Raw genomic sequence first — 22,951 nt, 5'->3', positions numbered from 1 at the left:
GGAAGTAGAGGCACTTAACATGCTAAATCCTCTGAAATGATAACACTGAGGAATTTAAAGTTGCTGACTCTCTCCATCTCTGACTCCCTGATGAGGATTAGCTCATGGACCTCCATTTGCTTCATCCTGAAGTCAATAATCAGCTCCTTGGTCTTGCTGACGTTGAGTGACTGTTTGTTTCTGTGCCACCATTTTCAGCCAGATTTTCAATCCTGCGCTTATATGCTAATTTGTCACCATTTTTGGTTTGACTTATGACAGTAGTGTCATCAGCAAACTTAAATATGGCATTGGAACTGTGCTTAGCATCATCGTCATAAGAATCAAGCAAGGAAATCGAGGATCCAATTGCGCAAGAAGGTATTGAGGCCAAGGTCTTGAAGTTTCTTGACTAGGCACATAAACTCTTAACAGTTTCCAGCTGTGTCCAGGTGTCTGCTGTGGACCTGTTGTGCCAGTAGGTAAACTGGAGCAAACCTAAGTAACTTCTCAGCCAGGAGTTGATATGTTTCATCACCAAACTCTCAAAGCAATTCATCACAGTTGATGTAAGTGCTACTGGTCAACAGTCACTGAGGCAACTTTCCATGTTCCATGTCAGCTGTGTCACTTGGTTTCACTTTGTAGGAGGTGATAGCATTCAAACCCTGTCACAGCTGTCAAGCATTCTTTATTAATTAATTTGTGGTTGAGAATGGCCACGACACATGTGAGATGGTTTTCTGAAGATTGTAGCTGGACCTCTTGTATCCTACTTGGTTGCCAGACCTTAATGCCACTGATCTGACCCTCAGCAAATAGCAGATTTCACGCTTCATCCAGGGCTTTCTGGTTGGGGAAGGCTCTGAGTGGTTCTGTGGGGATACACTCATCTACAACTGTTTTTAAGAAGTCCTTGACAGTTGTGGTGTATTGGTTCAGATCTGCTGATGAGTCCTTGAACAGAGCAAGACACATATTAGATAAAAGGAGAGTTTAAGGAAATACTTAACTATCAATGAAAAAAAATGAGGAATGAAAGTAGTGCTCACATAAGAGCAATTGACAAGTGGTAGAACAAGCATTTCAAATTCATAATACACATTGAAAAACTGCAACAGCACAATTTAAAAATGAATAATCTATGAATGCAATAAATGACTTATGCAGTGAAGAATTCAAAAATGAATTGGACTTAAAAGTGATCACTTTTACCTGAAGCAGCATCATCCAAATTTTTCCTGGACTAAGACATGTCAGTAAACTGATGGAAGACATGGAGAAGTTTTTATCCTATTTCCTTTAAAAATATGCAGTTTGTTTTGTTGGCATTGCTACATGCCCTGTGTACTTGATATGACTCTGAAAATAATTCAAACCTATTTAATGTGCAGCTTTGTTAACATCGAGAAGACAATATCTTCAACACTCATAATTGGTTCACATATACAAGTGTTAACTTTGAGATAACAATGGCATGGAATAGAACAGACAGTTGGGTGTCATGGAGAATGTGATTATTGGACCTATATTTAGTATAAGCTGAATGCATTATTTTTGCTTCGGCAAGCATACAAAACATGTGTTCAAGAGACTTCAAGTGTTATTTTTCAGATTTTTTTACCCAGATAATAGAACCTCCTCCATTGACACCAAGCACCAGTAGGAGTCAACATGATTCTTCTTTTCAAGTAGCAGAATTCCCCAAGGATAGAACTTCACTGATGGTTTAAACATGGACTTTTGTTGCATTTATGAATTTCAACAGCAAGATGAGTTTAAAGAGCTTTATGATGGTGTAGAAAAGAAATTGTGAGTTATATTTACAATCTAGGGTGAATAGTTTTAGCAAAGAAACGTGAGATCTAATAGGGCTTGATATTAGACCATAAGACCATAAGATATAGGTGCAGAATTAGGCCTTTTGGCACATTGAGTCTGCTCCATCATTTCATCATGGCTGATCTATTTTTTTCTCTCGAGTGCGCACTTTAAAAGGCAGGACTTCTTTAAAAGCGGGCAGCGGAGTCTGTGGAAGCAGAGTCTTGGGCTTTGGCTAAGTGGGCTTCGGCATAAGGGGACTTCGGTGAGCCTGTGTGATTGCTCACTGAGGGGAAGAAGGTAAGGTCGCTAGGTGCTTTTTAGACTTATTCTATCAATCCAGTTCAGGTATGGGGGAGAGTCAGAGCAGTGGTGTGCTCCGTATGCAGTATGTGGGAAGTCAGGGTCAACACAGTTGTCCCTGATGACCACACCTGCAAAAGGTGCGTCCAGCTGCAGCTCCTATCAGCCCGAGTTAGGGAGTTGGAGTGGGAGCTGGATGGACTACGGATCATTCGGGAGGCAGAGGCAGAGATAGATAGGAGTTATCAGGAGGTAGTCACACCAAAAATCCAAGAAGTAGGCAGATGGGTGACGGTCCAGAGAGGCAGGGGGAGCAGGCAGAGAGAGCAGAGCACCCCTGCGGCCATTCCCATTAACAATAAGTATACCATACTGGATACTGTTGATGGGGATGACCTACCAGGAATGAGTTGTAGTGGTCCTGCCTCTGGCACAGAGGTTGAACCCTCAACTAGGAAGGGGAGGAGGGAAGAGAAGAGAGCGATAGTTTTAGGGGATTCTATAGTCAGGGGGGCAGATAGGAGATTTTGTGGGGCAGATCGGGTCTCGGGTCAGGGACATCTCAGATCGGGTGCAGGCTATTCTTGAGTACGAGGGCATGAACCCAGATGTAGTGGTCCATGTAGGGACCAACGATGTAGGTAAGGTGAGTGAGGGGGCCCTGCTTAGAGAGTTCAGGGAGTTAGGAGTGAAGCTGAAAGGCAGGACCTCCAGGGTGACAATCTCGGGATTGCTACCTGTGCCACGTGCGAGTGAGGTGAAGAATAGAATGATTATGCACATTAATACGAGGCTGAGAGCATGGTGCAGGAAGGAAGGGTTCAGGTTTTTGGATAATTGGTCTTTGTTCCAGGGACGTTGGGATCTGTTTCGAAGGGACGGTCTACATCTGAACTGGAGGGGTACTAACATTCTTGCAGGAATGTTTGCCAGTGCTGCTCGGGGGGGTTTAAACTAGATGTGCAGGGGGCAGGGATCCAGAATACGAGAGAAGATGATATGATGATAAGGGACAGGTGGGGAATACACGTTTCCCAAATATTAATTGTGTACAGGAAAAAGGTGAGACAGAACATGTGTTGGAAAAGTTACATGTACAGAGGGTTGGTCAGAAGGAGCATGGGGTTAAATGTGTAGAAGGTTTGGGTGATCTTGAGAAGGTCATCAAAATTCAAGGTGCAATTAGCCCGATGGAAGTTCAAGGAGCTGGGTTAGGTACAATAAACAGTGTTTTAAGCAAAGAGAGGAGGAATGGGCTAAGAATTCTATACTTGAATGCGCGTAGTGTCAGAAATAAGACAGATGAGCTTGAAGCTCAGATGAAAATGGGGAACTACGATATTGTTGGGATAACGGAGACATGGCTGCAAGGGGATCAGGCCTGGGAATTGAGTGTACCAGGGTATACGTAGAGACAGAAATATGGGAAGAGGGGGTGGGGTGGCCCTGTTGGTGAGGAATGAGATTCAGTCCTTAGCAAGGGGTGACTTAGGAACAGGGGAAGTAGAGTCTGTGTGGATTGAGCTGAGGAACAGTAAGGGTAAAAAGACCCTAATGGGTGTTGTGTACAGGCCCCCAAACAGTAGCGTGGATATAGGGTACAAGTTGATTAGGGAGTTAACATTGGCATGTGCTAAAGGTAATGCAGCCGTTATGGGAGATTTCAACATGCAGGTGAACTGGGAGAATCAGGTAGGGTGCTAGACCCCAGGATAGGGAGTTTGTGGAGTGTCTAAGGGATGTATTTTTGGAACAGCTTGTGCTTGAGCCAACCAGGAACGAGGCTATTTTGGACTTGGTGATGTGTAATGAACAGGAATTGATAAGTGATCTTGAAGTAAAGGAGTCATTAGGAAGTAGTGATCATAACATGATAAGTTTTTATCTACAATTTGAGAGGGATAAGGGCAGATCAGAGGTGTCAGTGTTGCAATTAAATAAAGGAGACTACGGAGCCATGAGGGAAGAGCTGGCCAAAGTTAAATGGGCGGATGCCCTGGCAGGAAAGACAGTGGATCAGCAGTGGCAGATATTCTTGGGGATAATACAAAAGATGCAAAAGCAGTTCATTCCAATGAGAAGGAAGGATTCAAAGAGGGGGAAGAGGCCACAGTGGTTGACAAAGGAAGTCAGAGATTGTATAGCATTAAAGAAAAAGAAGTATGACAGGGCTAAGATGAGTGGGAATACAGATGATTGGGGAAGTTTTAAGGTACAGCAGATCTTAACTAAAAAAGCAATACGGAGAGAAAAAATCAGGTATGAGCTCAGTCTAGCCAGGAATATAAAAGGGGATAGCAAAAGCTTTTTTAGCTATGTGAAGAGAAAGAATATAGTTAAGAACAATGTTGGCCCCTTGAAGAATGAATTGGGAGAAATTGTTATGGGAAACAGGGAAATGGCAACAGAATTTAATGTGTAATTTAGATCTGTCTTCACCAGGGAGGACACAAGCAATCTCCCAGATGTATGGATGGGCCAGGGTAAAGATATCAGAGGAATTGAGACAGATTGACATTAGGAAAGAAACTGTGATGAGTAGACTGGTAGGACTGAAGGCTAATAAATCCCCGGGTCCAGATGGTCTGCATCCGAGGGTTCTAAAAGAGGTGGCTCAGGAAATTGCGGATGCATTTGTAATCATTTTCCAATGTTCCTTAGATTCAGGATCAGTTCCTGAAGATTGGAGAGTGGCTAATGTTATCCCACTTTTCAAGAAGGGAGGGAAGGAGAAAATGGAGAACTATCGCCCTGTTAGCCTAACGTCAGTCATGGGGAAGATGAGTCCATTATTAAGGACGAAATAGTGGCATATCTTGATGGCAATAATAGGATAAGGCTGAGCCAGCATGGATTTACCAAGGGCAAATCATGCTTGACTAATCTGTTGGAGTTTTTTGAGGGTGTAACAAGGATGTTAGATGAGGGTAAGCCAGTGGATGTAGTGTACGTAGATTTTCAGAAGGCATTCGATAAGGTGCCACATAGGAGATTGGTGAGTAAAATCAGAGCTCATGGCATTGGGGGCAGGGTTTCAACATGGATAGAAAACTGGTTGGCAGATAGAAAGCAAAGGGTAGCAGTGAATGGGTGTTTCTCAGACTGGCTGGAGGTGACTAGTGGGGTACCACAGGGCTCTGTATTGGGACCACAGCTCCTTACGATTTATGTCAACGATTTAGATGATTTCATTGAAAACTATATCAGCAAGTTTGCTGACGATACTAAACTGGGTGGCAGTGTGACATGCGAAGAGGACGTTAGGAGAATACAGGGAGACTTGGATAGGCTGGGTGAGTGGGCAGATACTTGGCAGATGTCATTCAATGTGAATAAATGTGAAGTTATCCACTTTGGAAGCAGGAACAAGAGGGCAGAGTATTGTCTGAACGGTGTAGTTTAGGTAAGGGAGAAATGCAAAGAGACCTAGGAGCCCTAGTTCATCAGTCAATGAAGGTAAATGAGCAAGTGCAAAAGGCAGTGAAGAGGGCAAATGGAATGTTGGCCTTTATTACAAGGGGAATTGAGTACAAGAGCAAGGATGTCCTTTTGCATTTGTACAGGGCCCTGGTGAGACCACACCTGGAATATTGTGTACAGTTTTGATCTCCAGGTTTAAGGAAGGACATTCTGGCAATTGAGGAAGTGCAGCGTAGATTCACTAGGTTGATTCCTGGGATGGCAGGGCTGTCTTACGCAGAGAGATTGGCGAGATTGGGCTTGTACACGCTGGAATTGAGGAGATTGAGAGGGGATCTGATTGAAACGTTTAAGGTAATTAAAGGATTTGATAGGATTGAGGCAGGAAATATGTTCCAGATGTTGGGAGAGTCCAGTACCAGAGGGCATGGATTGAGAATAAGAGGTCAGTTATTTAAAACAGAGTTGAGGAAGAGCTTCTTCTCCCAGAGAGTTGTGGAGGTGTGGAATGCACTGCCTCAGAAGACGGTGGAGGCCAATTCTCTGGATGCTTTCAAGAAGGAGCTAGATAGATATCTGATGGATAGGGGAATCAAGGGATATGGGGATAAGGCAGGGATTGGGTATTGATAGTGAATGATCAGCCATGATCTCAGAATGGCAGTGCAGACTCGAGGGGCCGAATGGTCCACTTCTGCACCTATTGTCTATTGTCTATTGTAACCCTGATCTCCTGCTTTCTCCCCATTTCTATACATGTCCTGACCAATCAAGAATCTATTAATGCCTGCCTTAAAATATGTAAACACTTGGTTTTCACAGCCTCCTGTGGCAATGAATTCCACAGATTCACCACTGTCTGACTAAAAGTATGGCCAGCCACATAACCGATGGATCAACCAACCAATTGGCCAAATCTGTATGATGTATCTAACAACCTCCACTTCTTTAATGAATGATTTTCTGAGGTGCCTTCCTTGGTTCTTTCCCAACTAGGGACAATATCTTTGCACTCTTCTCCCCTTCCTTTCCAGTCCTGATGAACGGTCTCAGCCTGAAACGTTGACTATGTTGCTTTGATTTCCAGCATCTGTACATTTTCTTGTGTTTGTGATCATTACTCTCTTTTCTAATTGGGGGTACAGACCAGAGTTATACGCTCTTAATGCTGTGGCTTCACATTATAATTTCTCAGCTACATTGTTACTTCATCCTGAATGCTAAACACTTACACCAACTTATGTCAACTGTGTGCATGGTGTCACTGGATGAAAGTTCCGGTCATAGCAGAACACAAAACAGGAGTATCTACCATACCCCTTGAGCCTGCCTTGACTTTAATTCCTCAAACTTGCAAATATTTATCTATTTCCACTTTAAGTATACCTAAATGATTTATGTATGATCTATTTCTACTTCTAATGTAATGATCTAAATGTTCTTAAAAAAATTAAAGGTTAGCTTTATTTGTCACTTATATATTGAACCATTGAAACATGCAGTGAAATTTGTCTTTTGCATCAATAACCAACAATGCCCAGAACATGTTGGGGGCAGCCTGTAGGGTCACCACACTTCCAGTGCCAACATAGCATGCCCACAACTTACCAACCCTAACTGGTACTGATGAAAGGTCACTCAAAACATTGGCTATTTACCCCCATCCATAGATACTGTCCGACCTGCTGAATTCCTCCACCACATTGTGTGTATTGCTAACCAGTACATCTTCGCAATAAACATATAGCATGGGATATATTACAGGAGAGTACAAATGCTTTGACTCACGATGTTATAATGACCTTTTAACCTACTCTAAAATCAACCTAACCCTTTCCTTCCACATGGACCACCAGATTTCTATCATCTATGTACCTATCTAAGAGTTTCTTAAATGCCCCAAGTGTATCTGCCTCTATCATCAGTTCAGCAGTATGTTCCATGCACTCACAACTCTCTATAAAAAAATTTACCTCACATATCTCCTCTAAACTTTCCTCCATCACCTTAAAATGATATTCTTTTCTTAGTCATTTCCACATGAAGTCTATCCAGGGTTTTATACAGCTGCAACATTATCTCGTGGCTTTTGAACTCAATCCACCGATGAATGAATGCCAACACAACATATTCCTTAAAAACCCTATCATCCTTCGTTGGCAGCTTTGAGAGGTCTATGGATGTGGACTCCAAGATCCCTCTGTTCCTCCATACTTTTAACAATACTGCCATTATCCCTGGACTTCGCCTTCAGGTTCGACCTTCCTAAGTGTATCACTCCACACTTTCCTGGATTAAACTGCATCTGCCACTTCTCAGCCCAGATCTGCATCCTGTAAATATTCCATTGTAACCTATGTCAACTTTCTACACTATCCACAACAGCACCAACCTTCACTAACCCATCCCTCCACTTCCTCAACCAAGTCATTTATAAAAGTCACAAAGAGCAGGTGGCCTATAGTAGATCCCTGCTGAATACCAGAAGACACTGACATCCAAGCTTTAGCTACAACCACCTTCTGCCTTCTATGGGCAAACCAATTCTGAATCCACACAGCCAAGTTTCCCCGGATCCCATGCCTCCTGAAACTGGGAGTAAACTGGAGGACTGGGAGGAAATCCATGTGGTCACCTGGAGAACATAAAGCTCTTTACAGACAGTGGTGATTAAACCCTGATTGCTGATCATTGGCACTGTAAGATAACTACCTTTTTCTAGCACCCTGTCCCATCCTACTTTTCGATGTTCCTGTTGTTAATAATGAATATATTTGCCAGGGGAATTTGGTGCTTTTGCAGCACTGTAAATCAGAAGGACAGATGAATTATTGCTTCACCTGGAAGGAGTACTTTCATCCTGGTGGGGAGTTGAGTTAAAAGGGTAGATGCATTGCCCAGGGTATATGAGCTGTCAGAGGGGTTAGTGCCTCTGAGGGGGTGGGCACATTGTGCTCCCTTGGGAGTAGCACTTCCACCATTGGTCACCACTTGGCACTCAGCACTCGCCTGTGACTTCAAGCAACTGTTTGCTGCTGACAGTGACCATACCCTGACAAGCTGCTTCAAACCAGGCGGGGGTAACCAATGGGTTCTAAACCCGCAGTAAGTTAGGGCTTGTCTACCCAAGTTAGCGAAGACAGGGCCCTGCAGACTGCGTGGAGGTAACCACTAGTTTGGTTTAACAGGCTGGAAGGCAGACCCAGCGAGGGTGTGACGAGATACCAAGGACATCATGGTCATCCACTGCACCTGACTCCATCTCAGACTGGTCTCAGACAAGTGAGTGGGGTCAACACAGCAGAACTCTTCCTCACTTTAACTAATTCTTTGTGCAAGTTAACTCTTGTCATCCATCCTTCCCTTGTATCACTCATGGTTATATGAATGCCACAAGAATGGGAGTGGATAATAGTGGTAGATCAGCAAATTCCCCGAAGGAATAGTTCCTATGAAACACTGACAGGACAGAGGAGGATGTACCAGGTGGTGGCTCCATGCTGAAGATGCACATATTAATGGAGAATACTGGGGAAATGTGGATTGGACAGGCTGCTTTCTGGTAAAGGTGTACTTGGTAAGTGGGAGGTCTTCAAAAGTGAAATTTTGAGAGTACAAAGCTTGTATGTGCCTGTCAGAATAAAAATTAAAGATAACAAGTGTAGGGAACTTTGGTTTTCAAGAGATATTGAGGTCCTGATTAAGGTAAAAAAAAAGAGGTCCAGGAAGGTAGGAACAAATAAAATGCTTATGGAGTATAAGAAATGCAAGAGAACACTTAAATAAATCAGGAGAGCTAAAAGAAGGTATCAGACAAGGTGAAGGAGAATCCTAAGGGATTCTACAGATGGGTTAAGAGCAAAAGGATTGCAAGGGACAAAGTTGGTCCTCTGGAAGATCAGAATGGTAATTGATAAAGGTATTCAAAATTTTGAGGCGTATAGATAGGGTAAATGCAAGTGGATTTTTTCAACTGAGGTTAGGTGGGACTACAACCAGAGGTCAAAGTGAAAGTTTAAAGATAACATGAGGAGAAACCTCGTCACTCAGAAGGCCCATAAGACAATAACGGATAGGAGCAGGATTAGCAGGATTAGGAAATTCCTCCTCAACTGCATTCTAAAATGACACCCCTCTTCTCTGAGGCAGTCATGACGGTGTGGAATGAGCTGTCACCGCAAGTGGTGCATGTGAGCTTGGTTTCAATGCTTAAGCGAAGTTTGGACGGGTACATGGATAGTAGGGGCATGAATGGTTATGGTTGCAGTTTAATGGTTTTGGCATGGACTAGATGGGCTGAAAGGCCTGTTTCTGTGCTGTACTTTTTCTATGACTCTGCATTCTGGAAAATGTGGAAGTTGGTGGAGGCAGAGATGAGATCAAAGGGGATCTTACCCTCCCCGGTGGGAGAAAAGGAGATGAGACACAACTGTGCAAAATGTTTCTGATCTCCGCGTTTGCGGTGTTTCTTTGCTTTTTAATTATGATTTGGAATGAGTATATTTTGGCTGGTACTTTTTAAAAAATACTAAACATATGAGCGGAAGTTTGTCCACTGCGGCTCCCCGTTGCACTGGCTGGAACCCCTGGCTCGTCCTGTTCCGGGACACGGGCTTCCTGTTTACATGGCAGCCCGGAAGTCAGCTCCTCCGTGAGGGAAAGGGGAGAGCGGGCTGTCCTGCAGGCGGGCCGGGATGCTGTTCTCGGTTAATATCAAGCTGTCCGCCAGGACCTTAACGGGAACGCTGAGCGGCCAGAACCGGGGGGCAGCGGACTGGTGAGTAGCGGCGTCGGGGCCTGGGCAGGAGCTGCCGGCCCACGCCGGGGTGACATTCAGCACAAGGGGGGCAGAGCACCAGCAACTCTTCCTTAAACTGACAGCACTCCGTTTTCATTGTACAGTACATGTTGGGTATATGTGAGCTGTGTAAAGTAACTCTTACATCCCCCACTCGAATAATCAAACTTATTTCAGCGGCCTGCACTAGCGGTCTTACACAGAAATTAATTTGAATGCAGTTGCTGGATATAGTATATCTGAATTATTTTTACCCAAAAGGGAGAACAGTATGTACAAAAAGAGCTGCTTTAAATCCACTATTATGGATTCCCATGTAACTTAAGCCATTGGTACAGCATAAATCCTTAGCCACAATAGAATACTTTGCAGGAATCTAGGTGCACCTTAGAATTTTTATTTGGACAAGGGTAGAGGATTGTGACTTGGTGTGTGTGTGTGAGATAAATGCTACATGTGCCCCTCTCTCCACTAGCTACCGTGAGCATGTGTACCAACAGACTGGGGCACATCTGACTTCATTCCGGACTGGACTTGTTCAGGGCCTCAGGAAACATATAGGATGGGCATGGAGTCAAGATCGCTGGTAGCCATCATCATCGTTAATATGTGCTGTGTTGAATGACATAGGCAATCATGATTGTTCTGGGTGGGAGCTAAGTAGGTGCTACACCTTGCTGAAGGGTGACCTGCAGGCTAGCGGAGGGAAGGAGCATCTTCTACCTCCTTTGCTGGAGACATATCTCTACACCCCTCCCCACCCATACTGGTAGCCATGCAATTTTTAATGTACAGCAGCCACTGGCTGACCATGTTATGTTTTATAACTCTAGAAATGAATAGAAAGAAAAAAACCAAAAAGCTGGGACAATTGTTTACATAGTTCTTTTTCTGTAGTGAGGCGCTCACACATGACATGGGGGTGTAATGACATATGCCATTCATATACTTATTACCTTTCACCCATTATGAATTATATAAACAAAGAATGCTTAATAAAACAATATATTTAGAATATTAATCAAATATTACTGAAATTTTTAAATATACACCCAACCATACACTGATAGCCATGCAAACTTCTAATTTAGGGATAACTGCAGGACAGACTGAATACTATCAGCACCAATAACTTTCAAAAGGAAATTTAATGGATTTAAAATATATATGTGTTGGAACAGACCAGGGAGTTAGGTTCAAGTGATATAATTAAAAATATTCTGTATATTCCTTCAGCTCGAAAAACAGCTATTAGCCAATGCTCTCTCCTGTCTAGCTCTTAGGTCATTTTGTATACTTACTACGTTTCCTTTAATGCACAACTTTAATTTTGCCTACTAGATTATTTGTCAAATACCACGTCAAAAATTCATTGGCATAACTACATGACCCTCATAAGCCGTTCTCTTTGCTACATGTGGAATCCTGCAGAGTGCAGTCAGCTGCTTTGCTTCTGAATATTATAAAAGTGGTAATACTTCAAAAAAAATTCTGGTCCTTTGATCATCCTTGCTATACAGTATGTTGGCAACAATAGCTTATATTGCAATTTGGAACAAGGTGTATTCAATTTTTTAAAAATCTGGAATGAAGTGATGTTATTTATAAAACTTACCAATAATATGTTGGAATGATGTATAAATGCATCTGGTTATAATATCCTCTGAGGGAGAAAAGGTTCTGTCCATACCCAGTTTATATTCTGAAATAATTTAGAAAGCTATTCTGCGTTTTTGTTGAAATAGGAAGTGGGTGTCATTACAAAGCCAACGTTCAATTCCCATTCTTAATGATCAGAATGAGGTTTGAATATCACCGTTATATGTCGTGGGATTTGTTAACTTTATGCTTTATGACAGCAGTACAATGAAATACATGTTGAAAATATAGAGAAAAACTGAGTTACATTAAGTATATATATTAAATAGTTAAGTTAAAATAAGCAGTGCAAAAAAAAAACAGAAATAAACTGGTGAGGTAGTGTTCATAGGTTCAACATCCATTTAGAAATCCAACGGCAGAGGGGAAGAAACTGTTCCTGAATCATTGAGGTTGTCCCTTCAGGCTTTTGAACCTCCTTCCTCCTTCCAATGAGAAGAATGCTTGTCCCTTAGAATTCAATGGTGAGCTATATGTTTGAACCTTGTGGTGAAAGTTCACCCCAAATATCGATTTATAGTATTTTAGCCATATGATAATGGGTAATGATGATTTATTAAGTCAGTATAGAACTTGTGCAAAGACTATCAAGATTGAGTTGCTCATGGAACTCTGTCATTCTGATTGTTTCTGTCTGGTCAAGTTTTCCATATTCTTTACATATAAAATTTCCTTACTCTCATTAAGCTCTTATTTCCTACTCTGGTCTGTTTTAATTCACTTCTGGCATATGTTCCTATAAATTTAAGGCATCCAGAAGTCAGCAGTTCCTATCCTAACCTTGGATCAATTCCTGATTCCAACCACTTCTCTGCTTGTGACTGCATTTTGAAATGCTCAGCTCTTTTTCTTTCTCTCCATTGTCACATCTTTTCCTTTCTTCGTAAATTCTGAGCTTTAGCTCTCCATGCTCTGTGTACTCCTCTTGATCATTATTGAATATAATAATGCCCTTAATGACAGTCATTTCCTTGGCAACTAAGGCCTTAAACTCTGAATTTTCAGCGTAAATCCTTCCATCTCTTTCCTGCTTTGAAATGCTCTTTATAGTCTCATTCTTTGACTTAAGCTTTGGTCATTGACTGTTGCATCTGCTATCTTGTTTAAGTGTGAAATTATGATAATGCTCCTCGAAAGCACCTGAGGATGTTTCATTACATTAAGGTTGCTATAGAAATAGAATCTGTGTCCGCCATTTGCTTTCCTTGTGTTTCTGGTAGATGGAGAACCACTTACTTATATCGCTGGCGTTTAGTTCAGCAATGAAGCACCATCTTTGATGGTGTCTAGGGCTTCCTTCATTATTTCAGTAGCTTCCTCTCAGTTTTCACTACTGTCAGTCATTCATTTCCTGGGTGGAGACTCAGGAATACTGTCACACTCAGATTTAGGAAGGTTCTTCACTGCTATTTCCATAACAATTTTGTTTTACTAGTCAGGGTTGTTAGCCCTGAGCTGAACCCCAGAACCTGGAGGACTGGTGGACTACTCAGTCTGGCTTCTACCCTTTGAACTGTTTGGCATGGGTGGCCCTACCAAGAGCCAAAGCATAAAGTCCTGACTCCACCCAACATGGCTGTTTCGGTCATTGAGGCATGCAAGCCTCCAAACTACGATGAGATTGTGGCCCTCTTGGAGGAGGCAGAGAGCAAAGTTTGTCAAAGAAGGCTTGGAAAATTATGTAATCCACTTGTTAATGATGCAGATTAACCAGAGTCAATGTAAGAGTGGCAGATAAAAGCCATTTTCTTCAAGCCTTGTTTGGTGTACTTATTCGCTTATGATAATAGTACTTAGGAGCAAAAAGCAAGATGCTAGAGGAACTCAGTGGGTTAGGCTGAGCTGCTGTAGAGGGAAATGGATAGTCGACATTCCAAGTCACGACCCTTCATGTGAACTGATAGCTTGTCCCAAGTGGTTTGAACTTCTTTACTTTTTACTTATTGATTGAGGTACAACATGGAATCTGCCCATTTTGGCCCTTCGAGCTGTGCCACCCAGCATTCCCTGAGGTAATCCTAGTCTAATTACAGGACAGTTTACAATGACCAACTAGCCTAACATAATGTTTTTGGACTGTGGGAGAAAACCGGGACGCCTATAAGAAACCCATGAGGTCATGGGGAGAATGTACAAACTTACAGGCAGTGAAGAGAATTGAGTCTGGGTCATCTGTCCTGTAAAGTGTTGAGCTACCCACTGTGCTACTCATGTTGCTTTGAGAATGGAGAACAGTATTATTAATCCTGTCTTCACCAGACTACCTGCTGAGATGCACTATCATGATTATTTAATACTGAAAGAGGATCTATTAATCAACTACTACTTCGTCTGAGGCAAAGTACTGTTATTACAATGGAAACATTGAAATGGTGTAACTTAAACTGATCAACTAATTTGACAGGTAGATTAAGAATCATAAATGTTTATGTCTTCTACAGATTCCACCTGATTAGGTGCAAAAATGCAGTCATTTTTGCTTTCTGTGTAAATCTCATGTTAAGTGTTTCCAAAAATGCCTGCAGTTTAAATTCCGTTGACTTATATTTGTCCTTGGAAAGTTTTGCTGTTTTGTGTAATTGATCTTCAATAGTATTGTCAGGAATTACTGAAACTTGGGTGAAAGATGTAGCATGACAAATTTGTTGTAGTGATTACTTGAGAACAAACTAAAAGTCACTGAGAGGCCAAGTGAGGGAGTATCACACTGTATGATGCACTTCCAACTAACTGAGTTCCAGGTCAAAAAAGTATGTTTAATCCTTTATTACAAGCCAACAGTAAAATTATTCAGCTCTTCTGTAACTCATGTAAAACAAAAATGAGCGTGACAAGTGTAATGGATCAAATTCAAACAAAGATGAGCATAATTGAAACAAAGGACGAGTGGTCAACAAGAAATAAGTGCTCTCTGCTCACTCTACGCCACCAAGCAGGTGAACAGGTGACTACATTCATTTATTTTTACCGCCACCCAAACCCACGTGAAAAATTACCTTAACCTAGTGTGAGGATGTGCAACAAAGATTCAGAGTACGTTTATTTGTCAAATTATGTATTGTGCTGAACTACATATACCTGTCTGGACAGGCCCCCTCCTCGCTGACTGCTCCTGTGGCTCCTCCCACGGACCCCGGTATAAAGGCGATTGGGGACACCGCCCTGGCCTCAGTCTCCAGGATGCAGTGTGGTGGTCAATTGCTGCTTGTTCTTTCTTCCAGCCAATAAACGCCGATATCTCACCTCAAGTCTCAGAGAGTTATTGATGGTGCATCATGTATGTAGTAAACAACACTGAAATACGTCTTCCCCACAGACAGTCACGAAACAAAGAACAACCATGGAACCAAGCTGTTCAAAGAAAAACATCAAACATCAACCTTCCCCCACACATTTAAAAAAAATTGTGCCAATGGCAACAAAAAAATGAGCGAAAAACACAGAATATAGAACACCAATTCAGTACAGTACAGCTCCGTTCATTATCTGCAGGCCACCTTGATTCAAAAATCATGTGAAAGTAGTAACGAGAAAAAGAGTGGCCAGAGCTAGACCTAGAAATAGAACACATCGTAAAAAACGGAACTGGAGTCCAAATCTGTAATCCACGTCAATTAAGCTTTGCTCTGGCCCCATCCACCGACCACATCGAGGGAGAGAGAGATACAATACAGACAAACAAATAAATGCATGACTCCCATATAATTAGGAAGAGAAATGAGTGCTGCACCAAATTTCATAATACCTTTAGAAAGCCAATGAAAATTAAGCTAAGTTTTGGTACAGAAACAGACAACTGGCTAACCATGTCACTCCTTTGGTACTTGCCTCATGATAGGGATGCGCATAGTATTCCCTCTCATCTCTGTGACTCGTAAATCTGTGTTTTTTTTAAGAGAAAACTTACCTAGGATAAGCCATTTTTCTCTATCACTTCTCTACCTTTATACTACTGCCTCCAACACCCCCCAAAATATACTCATGTACCTCCTATATATTATAACGTTTGTTCTTGTTAGCCCAAGGCTGGATCTGTATCTTGGCCTTCTGATAAGCTGCTCTATTGATACTCTAATGTACCATATAGCTAGGTCTTCTAATATACAGAAACAACTGACAACAGATTCTGAATGGATCACCTTTTTGCACATTTATTATTTACTTGCAAAGAGAGACCGCCTCCAAGCATTGTGCTAGAGCAGGGGTCAGCAACCCGCGGCTCCTGAGCCGCATGCGCCTCTTTCATCTCTGTGCTGCGGCTCCCCGTGGTTTGTTAGTTTTTGAAATGTAATTCGAAATTTGAAGATTATGGTGATCTTGTACAATCTAAATAAAACATTGTGGAGACCCCATTTCCTGGCTCACAATTAGCCACCGTTCCGGCTAAGGGAGATGGCCTACGGGGGTTTGTGAGTACGTGTCTTTTGGAGCAAACGTGCCCATGGGGACGGGTTGAGGGAGGCTTTAAAGCAAGGCTGTTTAGTTCGAATAAAGTTATCTTTGACTGCAGTGTCGTTATTTTAGCGCTGCGTGTAGCACACCGCTACAACGTGTTTTTTTTATCGCTATTAATATATATCACCACTGCCAATGCCTGACACCCGCCAGTGCGCGCTTTCTTTTAATTCTTTGATCCAAGGTAGGCTAACTATGGAGTAACCTTCAACCCAACGTCTTTTTTTCGGAGTTCAAAATGTTTTTGTTGCATGCAGAAATGTAATTTCGTTTTCTCTGCAGGAGTTCATCAATTTCATAAATGCAACACATTATAGTTTGTTTATACATAGCATAAAGGCAAAAAAACCGTTGTATGCAGTGTTATTTCATTTTAAATGTCAAACGGGTTTTGTGGCTCCCGGTGTTTTCTTTTCTGTGGGAAATGGGTCCATGTTGGCTCGATTTCAGTGGTAAACGTTGCCGACCCCTGTGCTAGAGAATAGTTAACGATCTTGTGTCTCAAAGAAAGCACTTTTATACTTTCTACAGAGAACAGTAATTAGGTTACTTTGTTCCATAATAGCATTCCTCTGTTATCTGCACTGTCTTTAGTTCCTATCATTTGTTCTTCAAACAGTCCATTTGCCTGTCCTCTTTTCCTCTGTTGTCAAAAAGACCCCCCGCCATAAAACACCCATTGCCTGCCATAAAACAGCCATCTTAGTAAAACACATACAGTCTTATAAGCTTCCCATGCAAACCAGCAAAGCACCTTGGGATTTTTAGGTTCCATTTTGTCACATTACATTTTACTAAAGTTACAAATTCATAAAGCCTTCATGGTTGCAGATATATCTCTACAATACTTTATAAAACACAAAAGCATCTTTTGTTTAATTTGTAGCTTCAATTTCCTTTAGCAATCCACAGAAGAAGATGAGGGGACTGTAGAAAACATTTGTATCTTTTCCTCCTTTATGGGATGTGTTTCTTGTCTAAGTTTTATAAAAATTTTATGTATCCAGATGCTTTGATGCTTCCAACTCAGAATTGATGTTTATTAATGGTAATTAACCAGGCAAGCTACATAATTAAGCTTGACACTATGCTATATAGAGAGAGGGGACATAATGAACCATCGCCAATGGATGAAAATCTTTATAAAACATTGAGTAATATGTTGCTGTTTGATATTAACTCTGAATCTGATCAGGAATATGGAACATGATTATTGAATGTTATTAACAGTAATTTATGCAATAGAGTCAATCAAAGCAGAATTTTGGCTTAATTGGGTTGTGTTTATCTTAAATTCCCAGCAGATTTTAGCCCTTACAACTGCATGTTTAACTAGCTTTCTCTTGTATCTTGACAATTGAAATTGGAAGGTATCTTGGATTTAAGAATATTGCTCCTTTTGCTAAAATTGATCCACAAAGCCATAAGATATAGTAGTAAAATTAGAGGCCTTTTGCCCCATTGAGTTTGCTCTGCCATTTCACCATGGCTGATCTATTTCCCTCTCAGCCCCAATCTTCCGCCTTCTTCCCATATCCCTTCATGCCCTGACCAATCAAGAACCTTATCAACTTTAGCCTTAAATATACTCAATGACTTGACCTCCACAACCGCCTGTAGCAACAAATTCCACAGATTCACCACTCTTTGGCTGAAGAAATTCCTCCTCATCTCCTTTCTAACTGGAAGTACCTCTATTCCCCTCTGATCTTATACTCCCTCACCATAGGAAGCATCCTCTCCATATCCACTCTATCTCGGCCTTTCAACATCTGATAAGTTTCAGAGATCCTTCCCCCTCTCCCCCCATTCTTCTAAATTCCAGTCAGTACAGGCCCAGAGCCATCAAACGCTCCTCATATGAGCCTTTCAATCCCAGAATCATTTTTGTGAAGCTTCTTTGTACCCTCTCCTTTGTCAGTAAGACCTTGTTGAAGACCATAACATGACCTTAGAACTAATAAAAGACATTTGGGTAAGTACATGCATAGGGGGGGTATTGGCCAAACATGACTAAATGGGACTAGCTTGGTGGACATCATGGCCAATAGGGACAGGTTAGGTTAAAGAGTCTGTTTCCATGCTGTATTGCTCTATGACTCTATTTATAGTTTATCTTAACTCTTAATTATTAAGCAGAATCTAGTTTGAATCTGGTGGGTACATCTGATGGTTTATTATTTAAATGATAAAGATTATTTATTTATTAAAACTAATGTGCTTTAGTTTAATTGATCAGATATAGATCATGTGAATCAAGTAATTATCCATTGACAAATTAGCATGAATATGGTTTAAAGGAAAGGGTGCAGTTGATAATGTAGCTTTAAAGGTGAATGTGAATGTTTGGAACAGTTCTTGTCACAAGGTTATTTGAAATGCTCTCCTCAGTATGGCCAATTCAAAACAAAGGTCAATATACAGTGATGTGTTAATAATACGTAATAGAGGCATGTGACTTGCATACTCTGGTTTCTGAATAATTTAATTCTCTGGCATTTTGAAAGATAAAACATTTCCAAATAGCCTATTCAATAATTAAACAGCACAAATGGACTTGTATAAAGTTATGGATTACTGGCACAATGTTAGATAACTACTACCTTTATGATTAATTTTAAAAGAAAAGATACGTATTTAATGCAAAGCATTGGAATCATTTTCTTGATTGAATTTAGAACTTTCATTACTGTCGTTTTCTTTAAAATGTAAGATCCAAGATGTGAGTATGTATTGAATTGACTTTATTTCTTACATTCTTCACATACATGAGTAGTAAAAATCTTTACATTACTTCTCCATCTAAATGTGCGATGATAGTAATGGAATGATAGGAATTTATAATAATTTATAACAAATAGAACAGTCAATGTAATGTATCAGCATGAGTTCATCAGTCTAATGGCCTGTTGAAGAAGCTGTCCCGGAGCCTGTTGGTCCTGGCTTTTATGTGGTGTTACTGCTTCCCGGATGGTAGCAGCTGGAATAGATTGTGGTTGGGATCGCTTGGGACTCCAGTGATCCTACGGGCCCTTTTTACACACCTGTCCTTGTAAATGTCCTGAATCATGGGAAGTTCACAATTACAGATGCGCTGGGCTGTCCGCACCACCCTCTGCAGAGTCCTGCGAATAAGGGAGGTACAGTTCCCATACCAGGCAGTGATGCAGCCAGTCGGGATGCTCTCAATTGTGCCCCTGTAGAAAGTCTTTAGGATTTGGGAGCTCATGTCAAGCTTCCTCAACCATTCTGAGGTGAAAGAAGCACTGTTGTGCCTTTTTCACCATGCAGCTGGTGTGTACAGACCACGTGAGGTCCACAATGATATGGATTCAGAGGAACTTGAAGCTGTTTACCCTCTCAACCCCTGATCCATTGATGTCAATAGGGGTTAGCCCATCTCTATTCCTCCTGTAATCCACAACCAGCTCCTTCGTTTTTGTGATATTGAGGGAGAGGTTGTTTTCTTGACACCGTGTCAGAGAGGTGACTTCTTCCCTGTAGGCCACCTTGTAATTGTTTGAGATAAGGCCAATCAATGTAGTGTTGTCGGCAAATTTAATTAGCAGATTGGAGCTGTGGGTGGCGACGCAGTCATGAGTATACAGGGAGTAAAGGAGGAGACTCAGTACGCAGCCCTGAGGGGCTCCTGTCTTGAGAGTCAGAGGGATGGAGGTGAGGGAGCCCACTCTTACCACCTGCTGGCAGTCTGACAGGAAATCCAGGATCCGGCTGCACAAGGCAGGGTCAAGGCCGAGGTCTCTGAGCTTCTTGTCGAGCCTGGATGGAACAATGGTGTTAAATGCTGAACTGTAGTCCAAGAGCAGCATTCTCACATAAACATCCTTTTTCTCCAGATGTGTAAGGATGGTATGCAGAGCAGTGGCTATTGTGTCATCTGTTGATTGGTTGTGTTGGTAGGCTAGTTGTAGTGCGTCTAGTTTGGGTGGTAGCAAGCTGCAGACGTAATCATTGACTAGCCTCTCAAAGCATTTGTTTATTATTGAGGTGAGTGCGACGAGACACCAGTGGATAATTTGAAGCTGGAGGGCACTCTACACTGGGAGAGGGAGAGATTAAAAATGTCTGTAAATGCATCTGCCAGTTGTGCTGCACACATCCTAAGTACTCGCCCTGGGATGCCGTCGAGTCCTTCAGCCTTGTGACTGTCTACTCATTGGAAACTTCAGTATATTTACATATATAGTTCAATAAAATATGTTTGAGTCAGTGTCTGCCTTGTGTTTAATATTGCAAGTTATTTCAATGGGAATTATTGACCTTAGTTTTTAGTGAAACATAATTACAGTAAATTTTATATTTTAGTTTCTGTTGCAAATGATGCACAAGCGTTAATCATAAGACCATAAAATATATGTCTAGGACATAGATTTATTTTATATTATTGAGCTAGGTTATGCATTTGAAGATACTTAATGCATCTATCAGGGTTGGACCACTTTAAGAACCATTGCTCACAAATATGCTGAAAATATAAACTGTTACCCTTGCCTTGAGTAAAGCCAGATACCTGCAACTTCAATGACAAAACTGGTAAGATTTAAGTAGGACAAAATAAATTGGAAAAGTTTGGTGAATTAAAGGTGGAGAACACAAGCGGAAGCAGAAAGAAAGCTGAGAAGGAAATAAAGACTTGTGACACAAAATAACTGGAAAGGCATTTAAAAATGATAAATTGGGCATTTAATCTTAAACTGATGTATGGCCTGAAGGTCAATAAGCTGAACTCTTGGAAAGAGCCATTGAAGTTTTTCCAGTATCTTGAACTGCAAGAAACCCAATGCATTGTGTGTAGTTGGATTGTCCTTTCCTTTGTAATTTCTTTCTATCTAGAGATCACAGAACTCTTTAATTGGGCAGAGGATTGTACATGTAGGGGTTGGTGGTCAAAAACAGAGAATCTTGGTGTGACAGAGTATGGAAAAGTTGGGCTGAGAGACGATTGTGTACAAGATGGGGGTAGGGAGAAGGTTATGCATGAATGGTGGGGGATGTCATGTGGTTGGGAACTTAATTGCCCATATGATTCTGGGATGGATAACTTAGGTGATTGATCACATGTCAGGCAAGTGACTCGAAAGTGTGGACATTGGTGTTGGAGATGATGGGTGTTTAAACAGGTGGCTGGGGACTTTGGCAGCAAAGGCTTTGGTGATGATCAACAGTGATGGGAAGTTACAGATGCAGAGTCAGCTGGAGACGCTCATGGAGTGAGTGCTGTTTTGGATTCGCTCCATAACCTTTATTTTTTTTAACCTTTGATCACCCTTATTCAGCTTATTTTTACCTATACCGAAAGTTTCTTTGTTAATTCTTTTTTTGATTTACTGCCAAGAGTTTGTTGTGAACTTTTGAAGATATGCAAACAGAAATGTCTCTCAGGTCTAAGGGACGGGATCCCGGACGTAATCCGAACGGTAACGGAAAAAAGCAGGCTCCGCCACAACAAACTCAATTAACTTTTGAATTGTTTACGGAGGTTTTGGATAAAAAATTTGCTGAACTACAACAATTTTTTAAAGAAGATATAAAGGCTTTTCAAGAGTACATGGTTAAGACGGATTTAGTAATTAAACAGCAACAAGATCTTATTGCGTCTCTGCAAGAAGATGCTCGGAAGCGAGATTTGACTATTGAAAAACTGCAACAGGATTTAACTTCGACCATTAAGCTGATGGAAGCCCTTAAAGCCAAGAGTGACGATTTTGAGAATCGGTCCAGAAGACAGAACTTACGTATACTTGGTCTTCCAGACGGCATAGAAAAAGATGACCCTTCGAAATATTTTGCTCAACTTTTAAAAGAAGCATTTCCGATGATTTTCCCGAATAACCCCCCTTTAATGGATCAGGCACATAGAACTCGGCGTCGATCACCGAGTGTTACAGACAAACCTTCGGTGGTAATTGTCCGGTTCCATTATGTACATGACAAAGAACAACTTATAAGAGCAGCTCGTCGAGCAAGAATGATTAAATTCAAAGAATTTTGCTTCCGCTTGGTCGAAGACTTTAGTCCTGACCTTTTAAAAAGAAGGCTTCTTTTTAAACCGTTGATGGCTGAATGTTATGAGAAAAATCTGAAACCTGCACTTCTATACCCTGCGAAGCTCCGAATTTCTCCGTCGAATGCTCCACGACAGGTTTTCATTTCAACTTCAGAAGCGAGAAAATATCTGGAGGAGAACTTCCCTACTGCTACAGACACCAGTCTCTAATAAGTGAACGATTAAGTGTAAGATGGTTCTTGATCTCTTAAACCAGAATTAAAATCTGGTTATTGGTGTAGGTTCATCCTATACTTTATACTTAAGTTAAAGTGTGTTTGCGTCATATTAATTGTTTTGCCTTATACACTTTAATCATTTAACTACATACTTGTCCATTAACTTTGTTCCTTCGAAGGTATATTTTTAATTCTTTGAAGGTGAATTTTTCTTTGATTAAGATGGTGGTTTTTTGAAAAAGATTTTTGGTTTTGCTTAAGATGGCGTTA

General features: G+C 41.3%; 2 protein-coding genes across 5 annotated transcripts in view; one reads left to right on the top strand and one right to left on the bottom strand.

The window, feature by feature from the left end:
- Window positions 1–916: 916 nt before the first annotated feature.
- The window catches only part of LOC132379642 (uncharacterized), a 61,028-nt gene continuing 38,993 nt past the window's right edge, over window positions 917–22,951 (bottom strand). The window contains exon 3 of the mRNA XM_059947810.1: window positions 917–936. The gene's annotated coding sequence lies outside the window, so the exon portion shown is untranslated. The remainder of the gene's footprint in view (window positions 937–22,951) is intronic.
- Window positions 10,116–22,951, top strand: part of wdr11 (WD repeat domain 11) — a 137,713-nt gene continuing 124,877 nt past the window's right edge. For 2 of the 4 annotated variants that reach the window (XM_059947806.1, XM_059947805.1), the window contains exon 1: window positions 10,116–10,300. In XM_059947806.1, coding sequence (XP_059803789.1) covers window positions 10,218–10,300 — 83 coding nt within the window. In that variant the 5' untranslated portion in view covers window positions 10,116–10,217. The remainder of the gene's footprint in view (window positions 10,301–22,951) is intronic. The other 2 variants (XM_059947808.1, XM_059947807.1) reach the window with 1 other exon arrangement.

Source organism: Hypanus sabinus, chromosome 22 (genome assembly GCF_030144855.1).
Source record: "Hypanus sabinus isolate sHypSab1 chromosome 22, sHypSab1.hap1, whole genome shotgun sequence".
NCBI lineage: Eukaryota > Metazoa > Chordata > Chondrichthyes > Myliobatiformes > Dasyatidae > Hypanus > Hypanus sabinus.
Note: the sequence above shows the minus strand (reverse complement) of the source record. Positions and strands in the feature narration are given on the sequence as shown.